Source organism: Mya arenaria, chromosome 17 (assembly GCF_026914265.1).
Source record: "Mya arenaria isolate MELC-2E11 chromosome 17, ASM2691426v1".
NCBI lineage: Eukaryota > Metazoa > Mollusca > Bivalvia > Myida > Myidae > Mya > Mya arenaria.
Window position 1 is genome coordinate 55301819 of NC_069138.1, and position 14745 is coordinate 55316563.

Consider the following 14745-nt stretch of genomic DNA (forward strand, 5'->3'; position numbering starts at 1 on the left):
AATCACGAGCCAGCGTTTAAATATTTCCTTTCATGTGAAATTTACAATTCGTGAATACGGACACTTAGTTTAAGAATATGGTTAGGCAAAACTTTTTGTGGATTTTGATATTAAGTTTTGCAAAACTTATACATTGTCAGAATAATATTGTGTTTGGGAACTTTATGAAAGAGATCAATCAGGATCATAATAATCGTCAATCTGTTGAGAGGTATTCAAAAGAACTTAACAGTATTCGAAATGCTGTGAAGAGGACTACCGACACACATGAAGCCGCAGGATATTCCACAACAACTGATGACACCATCAAGCAAGCTGCATTCCTTTTGGGTGAAAGTCTGGCAGCACCCGAATACAACGTTAGCGAAGAATGTACCAATAGCACCAACATTTTTTTACAAGAATTAACCGCAGGCCAGACGTGGGCAGTACGAAGTAAGTTTCCATTACACCGAGGCTATCATTTGATGAGATAAGTAGTAGTCACAATACCCACAGCCTTAGTTTAGAGGGTTTCGGATAACGTAACATGTTGTCAAGGACTCAGGGCTACGTCCCACGTAAAATAATTCCTAGCACTCAGTGACAAATATTACTAATTTTGGATATGGATATAAAAAGACATTTAATTGTGTTTTTCCATCAGAAAAGTACGCCGAAATATATGCAAACGGAATGTCATTTCGGAAATGACGTCCGAGCCATTTGCCCACTTACGTCTTATTTGGAAGTAAAAGATGGAAACATGTCAAAACAGTGAATCATTCCAAATTTAAAACTCTGAAGTGTCATTTAATCTCATTAATAAATCTCTACATTTTTCATGCTTTTCTGATGTTCGATGCAAACACTGTGGATTATAGTTTGATAATACATGTGAGGGGGTTAATGGCATAATTGGCATAATTGCCCGACGAAAATGAGCACGTGCACCACTCACGTCAACTGGCGAGGGGTAGGCAAATATTTACACATGCATTTGCTTTCCATTGTATTTAAACGGAACAATCGGTGCAAGAAAAAAGTGCATTCGTTTTACCGTTAACAACACGCTCTATGTTTCAGTAACCAGAAGTTTAAATTTCGTATTCTTCTACAAAACTTAATTTATCCAAGCAAAATGGCTAGGCTCATTCAAGCCATAATCTTATTATTATTTTAAAGGGTAATGCTGCTTGAAAAAACAATAGAGGAGCACATGTAAATAACTTATAGGACATGAATTTTTGAATCCCATCGTGTCCGTCATATTTTGACTAAACATGCAGTGATCGATGATGCTAAAAGCTCCCTGGCTGCATTTTGATTTACAATACACTACTTCCGATTACATTCTAGTAAGTCTCTCTTATCCTTTAGTGATCGATGCCGCCGGAAAGCCTCCTAGCGGTCTGTTCGACCTTCACACTACATGGCTTGGGGATTGGGAGGAATGTCTAGCCATCGAGCCGTTAGTGAACGACACTAGAAATATCATCACATACAAGCCGTTTGATACACAGTATTGCACGGCTGTATTTCCGATTGGAACGAAAGGCGTAAGCCATTTTCTGAATTTCTTGTTTGTATCTCAAAAAAAATATAATAAACAACTTAGTTAGTTATACATTGATATGTAAACAAAACACGCTCTGTCTCTCAAGGCCAAAATTAAATTCCATCCAGCTGAGATTTTTGTACATAAATGGAATGTATCCAACAAACAGATTTTGCAGTTTAAAAGTACCTTCCATGTCGGCTCGTGTAAGATAGGTTTATCCCAACCCGAGGGTAAGGTGTTTTGCGAAAACGAAGTTTTTCTTCCACCTCAGTGAATAAAGTAAAGGGAAAATGTGTTTTTAAGCTGGAACTAATTTGTGCGTAGTGGAAATAATGCGCGTATATATTTGTAATGATTTGTGGTTGTCATAGATATGTGTGCAGTGATTCAAAATATTTAATAATCAAATCGTACTTTAAATAGCTCTGAGTAGAGTGCATCATTATTTCTTGAATGCTGCGTGAACTTTTTTGGGGATGTCATTTAAAATGATTTATTTGGATTTTAAATATTGCCACAAGACATGGTTTCCATGGTGCTACAGACGACAGTCTTCAACAAGGGTAAATTTGCGTTATGACAATAAAAAAGTAATTTCATACGAGAATGTTTGCCCGTGGGAACGTATCTATCATGTGTTTCCGGTACGAATAGAAAAATCTGACCCAAGGGCACGCGCGTAAGCCGGTAACGAGGCTTGCTGAGGGTCCCGAGGGTCGGTTTTTTTTATCCGGACCGGAAAAAACTGATTGATATTTTTTCTTGCATACCTAAAATTATGAACTTGTGGAAAAATTGAAATGTCAATAGAAAACGCACTTTTGTACGTTTCACCAAAAAGCGCGTGCGACGTTGTGTACTGTCATAAAGCACAGCAATTTTAAATCACTATCGACGTCAAATAGTTCCTTTTAAACCGCACTTTTACGGTTATTTATTTTCAATTTTAATTAAAAGTGTTGTATACTTATATTTTTTATTGCGCTTTATTAGAATTTGGATCTACTTATCTGAGGTGGGGAAAAATGCGTCCTCCGGAAGCACTAAAGGGACAATACAATAATAAAAATCAGTTTGTTTATGTTTCTCATATAGGTCACAGAAGAAGGTAACCAATCGTTTCATTAAAAACTATTTATTGTTCTATTATAGTTCGGAAATTATCAACGTTCATGAAAACATTTCATTTCATAGTCGCTGACAAATATAAGGTCATTTTGACTTATCTGTTCTTGTTTTGTACCAAATAATTTATCAGCATCTTAAATAAATAAAGTGATAGTTATTTATTTTATACCGAGTAAACTTAAGCGCAAGTGTATAGTTGTGTGTATGATTATTAAGGACAACGTACACAAAAACAAAGAAAATATTTTAAATATGGTACAATATTACAGAATACTGGATCACTATCAGTCAGTGTTTTATCAGTATCACCACTTCATCTTTGACAACCCCTACACAAACCTGAGCATGTACTTTCAGTTTGATAACAAAATATGTCCATTTATATTAATAAGGCGGTTTAGTGTGTGAAACATTTTCAAAGACCTCGTTGTCAAAGATAAAAAAAACATCATTTAACGATGCTAGTCGGAATCGATGGTGTACACAATACTCGTGTGAAAAACTACAGAAACAAGCTCATTAGCCAAAAGTTTAAACATAAACCCCGTTTAATGGCATATGTTAACCACCTAAGACATAGAGCACACAAACAAAAAATCACAAGCAAGAACGGTCAGTAAAATGTAAATTTACTTGGGGTTTAAATCAGTTTAGTGCACAAACCTCACTCTTACCCCAACAATCATAGATAAAGAAAACAAGTTAAAGGTAAATCTTATCAAAGTATGCATTAACTTGAGGAAACTTTAGAATTAAACAAATAATAATAAACTAATTAGGTAAACCCCAAAACTTTCAATGATTTGAGATCCCAACTCTATCTGCTGACGGAGGAAAACAATTCAGAGTACCTGAAACTTTTCAATAATACAAACCGCTTTGTCTTTGACAATAAGACATTGAAAACAAGTCTTTATCAAACCAATAGGTGCTTTACTCTAACTTGGAACGTATTAAGTGTTGTCGAAGGATTACTTATCCCGATTGTATAACACGATGTTGGTTCTTTTGTTTCAGTCCGCCGCCTCAGTGCTGACTGGCGGAAATGTTATTAACCTGAGGGTTGGTGTGTGTGTCCCCCTGACATGTTCGAACTGGTCTACTGCCATCCTGATCCATAATGGTAGGAAGGTGTATCACAAAAATATTATGATATTGACATTTTTTTTAACAGATATGTTCCTTTAAAACGATGGAATATATGGAAATTAAAAAACAAAAACAAACAGTAAATGAATAAAATGTTAGTTGATTGTAGTGTTGTTTGTTTGAGAGATCTGAAACTTGAGTAGCATTTACATTTGATAATATTTCCTTTATAAATGATCTCAACCTGTGTTAATCAACAAGTATCTGAATTACGTAGTGCACAAAAAGTAGTCAAAACGTGTTTCACAATTTCTATAACCTTGCCCTCATAATTTGTTTTCAATCGTTGTGAAATAATACGTTGTTCACAAAAGTAGTCAAAACGTGTTTCAAAATCTCTATATTCTTATTCTTAAATTTTGTTTTTAATTTGTGTGAAATAACACATATCTGGATGACGTCGTGCACAAAAAGTAGTCCAAACGTGTTTCGCAACCTCTCTATTATTTCCCGTAAAATTGTTTCTCAACCTGTGATTATTTTTCCTTGCAGCACTTCAAGCCATTCCTTCGAATATAACCAGAGATATCGCTGGGCCTTATGTGACATGTCAGCAAAATTCTCTTCCATGGTCATCGAACGCTATAGTAGTGCTGTAAGAACGTATTTGATCTTTAAGTAAAATAAAATTATGCAGAATTATTAACTAATCTTAAAACACATAAGTAAATGATATATTTTAACATAAAGTAAAACTACTTTAAAGCTACTGGGAAGATTTCAAGGCAGTTGTAGTATACTATAAGTTTTTGGAAGAAGGGCTTGTTTGACATTGTTGCAAACAGGGTACCACCGGAACTATACGATTGTGACAACACTTTCCAATTTTTGATAGTCTGGATTATTATATTAGAGTAATACTTGTGAATCCAATTCTAACATTCAAATTTAATCATGCTGCAAAAAGCACTGTATCGTATTAAAACTTTTCACTTGTTTACAATGTTCCGAAGTGTTTCTGGTATATCATTATGTTACCATCGCATTGCAGACCATAAACATGAACTTCTTATGTTTTATATATGTTACAGTGAATGCCAACTTTAAAATGCAGATTTAAGAATATCACTGTAAATATTCAGCGTCATTTGCGGACTGTTTGCCCTCGTCATGTTAGCTGCAACTGCGTTTGACGTCATGATCCAGCAAGTGCTTAATGAACCACCAAAAGGATACTCAACCGTGGTAGGTAGTACTTGCATACACATAATTTAAGATTTTAGAAGGTACTTTTAAAAAAAAATCAAGTTCTGTAAAAATAATAATATTAATGCTATAGTTAAGCTCTATTAAAGAAAAAACAGGGTGTAGTTTGCTTATACTAACTAAACTGTTTTTGTGTAAACTTTTGATTGACTTATATTAGTATAAAGTAAATTAGGGATGATATCAAAGCTCTCTTTTAAGTACATGTAAATACTTTTCAGCCAAACGGTCTGTCTAAACTTTCGTTATTCGTATTCCCAAAATGAAATTCGACACAAAATTGAGCTTTTTTTAGGTTAAATATTTTTCGTTTGCTTCCAATTTTAGGCTTCAAGCAATCACGAAAACTACAATAATCACAACTTAAGAATGGACGGTAACACCGGAAATGGATATGGGTCCAATGGCAACGTACGTAATGGTCACGTGGTAGACGAAGCTATGGCCATTTTAGAAGGCTCTGCTGGAATTGTTTCACACTCAGGTAGAGATATGGACAAGGTAGAACACGGCGAACAAAGAATGAGAAAATATCAGCCAGGTAATCCATCGCAATTGCTACTTTTGATACACCTGCGTGAACTAGTAATGTAATATTATGGTAGTTGTTTTGCTAAGGATAATGGCTGTATTCTCATGACTCTCAATTTCATTGCAGCCGCTGAAGTTTTACTAAAATAAGGATATGTTTCGTTTTATCATAACGTTTTTAGCATAAACCACATAATCTGACTTTGATAATATTCACCTCGTTTGTTTTTTTGTTGTTATTAAAATCACTATCAATACCTGTTTCAGCAAATACAGCATGAACGTGGTATACCTTATTTTTCCTTTAATTTCAAATAAATCTGCAAACAGCACTAATACATTTGTTCATAACAAAAGGTTCCATTTAAACACAGTACACATGTTTCATTAGACAGAGGGAGCTTCTTTAACTGATTTTAATTTTTATGGGTTCAACTGTTAGTTACATTGAGGTGCACCTCTATATTCAGACGTCGACCTCTATGTGTTGCTGTTTATTCAATATGATTCTCGACCCAAAGGGTTTACCACAATTATGTTATATTTCGTTTGTCTTATTTGTTCTTTTCTTTTGGCTTGTGAGTTTTGTTCCACTAAACAATGTAATATGACGTTTTTGCTTATTCCTGTAGTTTACACCTTTAGGAGTCAGACATACTTAATATATGTGTTATTTACCTAAATTACAGGTAAAGGTGGTCGCCTCCTTTTATCATTCTCTGTCTATACGAATGCGCAGAAGATATTGAGTACAAGCCAACCTGCCAAGACACTGACCAGCATCAACGGCATCAGATTCATTACCATGCTGTGGGTTGTCTTAGGGCATACGTACGGTGTTGGTACGGGCATAATAGGTTAGAGTTTAATTGAGCCTTGTCGTTGCACTTTTGGGCTAAGTATCATAAATATGTGAGAGATCATACCATTGCGCATAAGGGCTGCTAGGAGTCATGCTGTGGGTTGTCTTGGGGCATACGTACGGTGCTTGTACAGGCATAATAGGTTAGATTTTAATAGAGCCTTGTCGTTGCACTTTTGGGCTAAGTATCATAAATATGTAAGAGATCATACCATTGCTTATTAGGGCTTGGAAAAATATATATGCAAGAGACCACACAATTGCGCATTAGGGCAAGGAAATATAGGTATGTGAGAGACCATACCACTGCGCATTAAGACTAGGAGTCATAGGTATGTTAGAGACCATATCATTGAGCATTTGGGCTAGGAGTCATAGGTATATGAGAGATCATACCGTTGCGCATTAGGATTACGAATTATAGGTATGTAAGGGTACATTCCATTGCGCATTAGGACTAGGAATTATAGGTATGAGAGAGACCATACCATTGCAGACTTTTGCTAGGTATTTTAAGTATGTGAGAGACCATATCATTAACCATTTGGGCTAGGAATTATAGGTATGTAAGATACCTCACCATTGCCCATTGGGTCTAGGAATTATAGGTATGTGAAAGACCATATCATTGCGCCTTTGGGCTAGGAATTACAGGTATGTACAAAACCATATCATTGTGCATTGGGGCAAGGGACTAAAGGTACGTAAGAGACCATTACTTTGTTAGTTTGGGCTAGGACTAATTGATATAAGAGAGTCCATACCATTGCGCATTAGAGCAAGGTATTAAAGGTATGTGAGATATCATATCATTGCGGATAAGGGCAAGATATTAAAGGTATGTGAGAGACCATGCCATTGCGCATAAGGGCAAGATATTTAAGATATGTGAGAGACCATACCATTGCGAATAAGGGCAAGGTATTAAAGGTATGTGAGATATCATATCATTGCGCATAAGGGCAAGGTATTAAAGGCATGTGAGAGACAAGACGATTGCCCATAAGGGCAAGGTATTAAAGATATGTGAGAGACCATACCATTGCGCTTTTGGGCTAGGACTTATAGGTATGTGAGAGAAAATAATATTGCACAATACATCATCTAAAGCAACGATTATGGGAGAGTTTCATCAAAAATCCAAGAACCGATTTCACACCTAAGAATTATGTTCAACAAAACTGTTTAAAATCTCCCTTTAAAAATACCTCCATGTTCATTAGAGAGATGTGTCATATCTTGAAACACTTGTGCATTTAATCGAAGAGTTACAACAAGACCTTTGCAGGTCTTTGATGTTACACACACAATATCAATATTACCAGACTTATTATCATCATGCAGCTTTTCATTTAACACAGCTATGTACTTGGACATAAAAGTACATTTAAATGTTTTAATCTAAATAAATGTTTAAAATACACCGCAAAACTATCATAAGCATGTCATAGTTATGTTTGGCTTTATCTTTTTATCATTATGTAAGTGTTGATTGAGATTGCGTTATATGTTGATGTCTTTTTAACAGTATCTAGCTGGAATAAAAATATAATTTCATATAATAAAAAAATCACATCAATTGTTAGTTTTCGGAATTGCATACATTTGTGATCGAGTGTTAATGTCACTATTGTAATTTGCTTTACTCAAGTTAGTGCATTCTTTCATAATATTTATGATTTACGCTTTTGCTTCATTCGAGATTGTTGGGATATGAGTGAGGTTATGAACACAGACGAGTTTAAACCCCAAATAAATTTACATTTTACTGACCGTTTCAAGGCGCTACCCTACAATGCTTTTTAAACAACCCTTTTTGTATATATTATACATAAAGTGGGTTTTGGGGGAGTTTAGGTTTGTTATTCCATGTTTCTGCTTTGTGAGTATTTGTTGTTGTTTTTTTGTTCTTATAATAAGTCCCTGTGTCACTTACAGGGGATAATGTTTATAATTCCCAAAACTGGACATGTTTCTGCTGTTTTCCATATAAATATTAATGTATTGATACATATTGATCAGAACTTATTACATTTTTCATCAGGAGCTAATCTATATATAATGCATTTCAGGCCCCGATTTCTCGAAACTTCTTAAGTCCCTTATAACAGGATTAAGCAAAGCTCACTATTTTTGGTTTTCAATGAATTGCATAATGTTAACTTCTATAAAAGATTTTATACTTAATATAGGATTTATCTTCATGATAATCAGAATAAACCAGTTTTCATTCATCAAAATTTAATATTAGTATGTAATTTGGCTTATTGAAATAAGCTACTTAAGCCTGTTAAGCTTAAGAAGTTTCGAGAAATTGGAGCCAGATCGGGTGATACTTTGCGTCCGTGGTTTTAAAAATCTTGATCTAATGATAATGTCTTGTACTTCCAGATAACGCTGCAACATTTCTACCGGTAGTGTTCAAACGATTCACCTATCAAGTAATTGTTAATGCAACCTTTGCCGTGGATACCTTCTTTGTATTGAGGTATGCTGTTGACAAGATTTTAAGTATTTTGTTATTCCTAGCTCCTTGGCTCATTGGAGAATTATGCAACAAAATACTCTGTATCATTGCTATAAATTACATAATGTGACACTCTTATTCAAAATCAATACATGTACACGTATAACAAATAAATTTTAAGTGATAAACCTTCGACTTCTTACTAAATAATGAATTTATGGAAACTATTATTAACTGATAACAATATTATAACCATGTATTTAAAAGCTGAAAACGCAAAACTATAAAAATGATTGGTGAATGCTTGAATATTTACTGCGATCTTCTATCGTCTCATAAGGTAACAATGCCGTATTTTCTGCAAACTTCCTTCAAATTAAACTCGGTATCCTTCATAAGCACCAATGTTTTCGACATTTGCTCATCCTTTTTAATATTTTAAAACGATTGTATGAAATGTGTTAAATCTTATTTTGGAGTAAGACTGCATCTTTAGAAATAACAGTTCACCGTTTCGTCCTGCCAATACTACTACTAGTACTTCTCAAATTAACAGAAAATAAAGAAAATGTATTGGACTTCAACATAAATTTCATCATCCATCAACACATATATACAGTCAAGATATGAATCTAAAATTGAAATTATCGTAAATCCTATTCATTAATCTTCAAAACGTATCATACATAGATAACATGTCAACACATATCATTTTAAGTAAGAGTTATTACTGTATTGGTATAAAATCAAACATACTTTAATTATATACACAGATTAAAAATTAATAATTTATTATCAATTTTTAACATTCAAAATATGAAAACAACTTGAAACTAAGTTTGTATACATATTTACAATGACTTTCCACGAATTTTTCATCCGATGTATTATTACACATAGCGGACTCCTGGTTGCTTATCTTACGCTGAGAGAAATGAAGAAACGTGGAGGTGCTAAGAAGTTCAACTGGGGAATGTTCTACTTTCATCGATTCTGGAGGTTTGTTTTGGATTTTTGTTTCTTTTTTGGCTTTTTTATATATTTTTTTTCTATTGTATCATCGTTCAGATACACTTATATTAATGACTTGCTTAAACTATGTTTGTGTCTGCGTTTACACGTTATGATATTGTGTACAACGAAATTGTTTTAGTTAATTCGACTTTAAAAACCAACTTCACGTCACTATTGCACATAGTACATAAAAGTTTCTTTCTTTCTCCAACTTTTTATAAGTACTTTCCACTTTTTTAAAAAACACTTACCTTCAACATAATAACTACTATAAATGTCCAGATTGCTCTGTCAGAATCAAAATGCGCTCATTTGAAGCTATGGTCAATGTATGCAGATAAATTCAAGATGCATAGTTTAATAGATGTTATTAAAGATGCCCATTTTCCATCAATGTCAATCACGTCATTTCAATAATAAACATGGACATATTTCGTTTTTCAGGCTGACACCCCCATACATGTTGTTTCTGATGTTCTACATTCCTTTGATCAAACACTGGGGGAATGGTCCACTCTGGCCCCAGCAGGGGGTTGAGATCAACGATTGTAAAGATACTTGGTGGACGAATCTATTGTATATCAACAACCTCGTTCGAACAGATGAGATGGTATTTACTTTTTGATCTTAAGATCGCTGGGAATTAAATAGCCCGCTTGGTCAAAATCAAATTTGGTACTAGTAAAGGGTTGTCGTATGTGTCGCATGTTTGCTTTTCTGTTCGTAGATTCACATAGGATCCTCTTGCAACTAAACAAAGATTAACCATAGAACGTTTGGCAACAATGCTTGTATACATAAGTAGTCCTTTATAGTACGTTTTTCTTTAAATATCGTATTAGTGTTACAATGGATGTGCCAAAGAATACAAAATAATCTTTGTTTCCTATATGTATAAACTGTGCAATCATTTCATTTAATGCGTATGCTAATCATTACATTTAGTGCATGGGTTGGTCATGGTACCTTTCGAACGATATGCAGTTCTACATTATAAGTCCGATAATGCTAATACTACTGTACACGTAAGTTAAATGTCGCAGGCGTTTTTCTAAATTTGCTCTGCTTGAGAATTAACTCCTCTGCACATTTCGACCTCTTGTTTGATATTCAGTGCGTGTCTAGGGTTTGGAACCTCGCAAATGAGTATGCAGTTTTATATTATAATCAAAATCATGTTTGTATTTCTTATGTAGTAAGTTTATTTTATGCTTTTTTGGCCACAATTAGAACATTTGTTTTTCACCATAGTCTCAATGCTTCTTTTAACACAGTTTGATTGTTTTTTTACCAAAATTGATGTGCTTCTGCCACCACCGTTTGAACAAACTTACATGCTTTTACGCCACAGTTTGCATGTTTTTACGCCACAGTTTGCATGCTTTTACGCTACAGTTTGCATGTTTTTATTTCACATCAGTTTGCATGCTTTTACGACACAGTTTGCATGTTTTTATTTAACATCAGTTTGCATGCTTTTACGCCACAGTTTGCATGTTTTTATTTTACATCAATTTGCATGCTTTTACGCCACAGTTTGTACGTTTTCATTTCACATCAGTTTGCATGCTTTTACGCCACAGTTGGCATGTTTTTATTTCACATCAGTTTGCATGCTTTTACGCCACAGTTTGCATGCTTTCCTTTCACATCAATTTTATGCTTCTCATACCACAGTGTGTAAATTTATATCACATACGTTTGAATAGCTCTGTCTTTCACTACAGTTGTATGCTTCTGTAACCACCGTTTGAGTGCTTCTTTTATCACCGTTTGTATGATTTTATCGCCTCCAATTGTTTTGACCACAGTTTAAGCTTGTTTTTGTCATAGCATTGGTGAAGTCGTTTGCGTTTTCGGCTTGAAATTATCAACGTGTTCAAAGCTCAAAACGTGTTACCGATATGTATACAACAAGGTGACACATGCAGCCAGTGACAATATGTACGTGTGTTGAAAATACAAAGACGCCTCAATTATCAGAAACGAATAAAACTTTATAAACTGGGTGAAATGAACAGCCGAACGTTAGCATCTTAGTGGTGTGTTCTTATTGAATACGTGCGCCTATTTTCCTTCATAAAACATTTTCGTATGGTTTGTTTGTAGTTGATGTGTTTCAGGCTATGTATTTGTATTGTAAGAAAGTAAAAAAGAATCTCTCTCTTACTCTTTGTGTGTTTGTATTGAAAAATAAATGTTTTATTTACCGTACTCGTTGTCCACAAACTTCTTATTTTGCATTCATTTCACTTATTACTGAATCATAACAGTACAGTGGCAGCACAGCGTCTAAAGAAAAGTATCTGTATGTAAGTCTGTCATATATGGTTCCATTTCAGTTCGCGAAAATGGGGAACAATTTGTTGCGGCACATTTGTTCTTCTAAACTTCATCATTGTCTGTGTTCTATCAATTATTCACCACTTACCGGCAAACATTGCTCTTGGGTACGTATTGTTTATACAACTATTTCTTTGAATATCATTTTTCAAAAGAATAGAGTGTTCGAGTGTTGTCTTATATGTCAAAAAATAATACAAATTGGCTCGATGAATTTCTCTTCGCAAAGAAACAACATGAAATTATGACGTATTATATAAGGCAAGATGTACAAGTTATAGGTTCATTGCGGTTATTAGTAAAGAGCGGTGTAATCATTCGAAGAATAGTCTCTTCTCATACGTTGGGGGTGTTTTTGTCCGACGGAGCGTTCTTTCAGGATCTATATTAATTCTTTTTTTTACTAACAGTTGTATTGAAGCAATTCAACATACAGACAATGAATTCGTTTCATATTTTAATCATTGCTAAGAGTGTTGCTACAGTAGTTATATTTTGTGATACTTCAAAAGATGAAAGATGAACTTCATTTCTTCAAATGAATGTTATAAAGAAATAAGACAATCAAAATGTATTACTTCCGTTCTCCCTTACCGTTGCAATTATACATAAAGTTAATAAATCGTGCTTGATTTGTTATAGAATGTCAACTAGTAAATGTATTAGCAATAAAAGATTATATTAAAATGGTTAATTCAGAAATCTGACCGGTTGCATTGTATTTGTACTAAATGGGCTTGTACTCCACTCTAAATATAGTTTATGTCTAAGTCTTGTTTCCTAACGAAGAAGTCGGTTGACCAGGCGCTTCTAGGTGTTCAGCGGGAAATGACACGCGAATGCCTTTATATTAGCCAGTGCGCAGTGCGCGTGCGCGATATTCGAAAAAACCCTCACTTTATAGAACCGATTAATGATCATTACTATATGGAAATTCGACGGTTGGTTTTGATATTAAATGGAGATTTGGCAGTTGTTAACTGATGGATGATTGGTGGCAAGACCACTTCAAAATGAATAAATCTATTATTGTGCTGTCTCATTGCCGTAGGCATGAGGCTGACATTAAACAGATATAGTTAGTAACAATGTCATATATATCTTCTGTATTTTCTAAAAGTCTGTCTTTTTGAGCGTATTTATGTTAAACCTTCAGGGACGCCGAGGGAGACTATTTCGATCTGCTGTATATCAAGCCCTGGTGCAGGGTAGGGCCATATGCGGTTGGCATCTTCACCGGATACGTTCTTTACCGTACTGACTGCAAAGTTAAGATTCCAAAGGTAGTGTTAATTAATAATTATACACCGATTCTCACCACCTTGATGTTTATTTTAACGTCTTAGAAACGGACTTAGCTTTTGAAACTGTCAGTAGTCAGTTTTAATTAATAATAATTAAAAAAAACTGGGACAAGCCTAATAGTCTCGAAAATAAAATATATAAATCACCATTAAGGGGCGCAAGGAAAGGGTCCAAACGAAAATGAACTAGAGACACAACATGATAACTCCACATACACATATACAAACACCAATAACAAACATATACCACATTAAGTTTTTTTTTCCGTTATTCTTACAGCGGATTGAAAATTCTTGGTCCGGTGAAGTTAAAAGTGTTTTGCTGACTGTGCTATGCCACAAACACCAATTATGAGTAATGGCCTTCGTACTCATCTTGTAGTCCAGTGTGTGTATACCACGTGACATTTTACGTCATATATGCTACGTCGAAAGGCAGAATTTTGCTTAAAATGAAGACTTAAAACGAAGATAACTTTTGTTTTACTACACAATTTTAAATGAAACAAAGGGCAGTCTATACCACTTAAAGAGCCCCGCCTTCGTTTTACTGCCGGAGTTTGATAAGGTGATTACTTTCATCAAACACTTCGACAAACCTGTTTTCCAGACATGTTTTGACAGTGCTCCATCAGACGATCGTATTGTAAAGGTTTGCCGAAGTGTTTAAAGAAACTAAACTCTCAATCCAACTCTGGTAAAAAACAGAGTGCATAGACTGCTCTATGTTTCATTTAAAATGTTGAAGAAATAGTGAAATTAAAGTACTTTGTTTAATGTATTCGTTCGAAGCAAAATATAGACTTCCGACGTAGCATTTATGACGCAATTTATCCCGTGGTATACACACACTGTAGTTATTAATTGGAACATGTGCATGTATGCCGCTTCGTAGATATGTTTGGCAACTACATGGTAATTACTTGCGCGTTGATTTGACTGCTGTTTGTTTGAACTATATATAATTTAAAACGAGTATAATAACTTACGCTAAGTCACTCTCGGTGGCACGAATTTGCTTTGTGGAAAACCGGAGTACCCGACGAAAACCCTCTTGTCCGGTTTGTATCCCACAATCCAAACTCACATACGACCTGTCTTTGAATTGATCCCGGGACGCCTAGGTAAGGAGCGAGTTCCCTATCAACTGTGCTAACCGGGCACCCTGACTCCAATCACAGCTAAGATTGCTCCCATCGTT

At 34.7% G+C, this 14745-nt stretch overlaps 1 protein-coding gene across 1 annotated transcript in view; it reads left to right on the top strand.

Annotated features, from left to right (window-relative positions):
- Positions 1-14745, top strand: part of LOC128222860 (nose resistant to fluoxetine protein 6-like) — an 18613-nt gene continuing 3868 nt past the window's right edge. Inside the window, exons 1-13 of the mRNA XM_052932011.1 lie at positions 1-435; positions 1360-1538; positions 3686-3791; positions 4310-4412; positions 4900-5002; positions 5351-5564; positions 6244-6411; positions 8808-8904; positions 9784-9882; positions 10342-10507; positions 10843-10922; positions 12240-12347; positions 13397-13523. Coding sequence (XP_052787971.1) covers positions 78-435; positions 1360-1538; positions 3686-3791; positions 4310-4412; positions 4900-5002; positions 5351-5564; positions 6244-6411; positions 8808-8904; positions 9784-9882; positions 10342-10507; positions 10843-10922; positions 12240-12347; positions 13397-13523 — 1908 coding nt within the window. The 5' untranslated portion in view covers positions 1-77. The remainder of the gene's footprint in view (positions 436-1359; positions 1539-3685; positions 3792-4309; positions 4413-4899; positions 5003-5350; positions 5565-6243; positions 6412-8807; positions 8905-9783; positions 9883-10341; positions 10508-10842; positions 10923-12239; positions 12348-13396; positions 13524-14745) is intronic.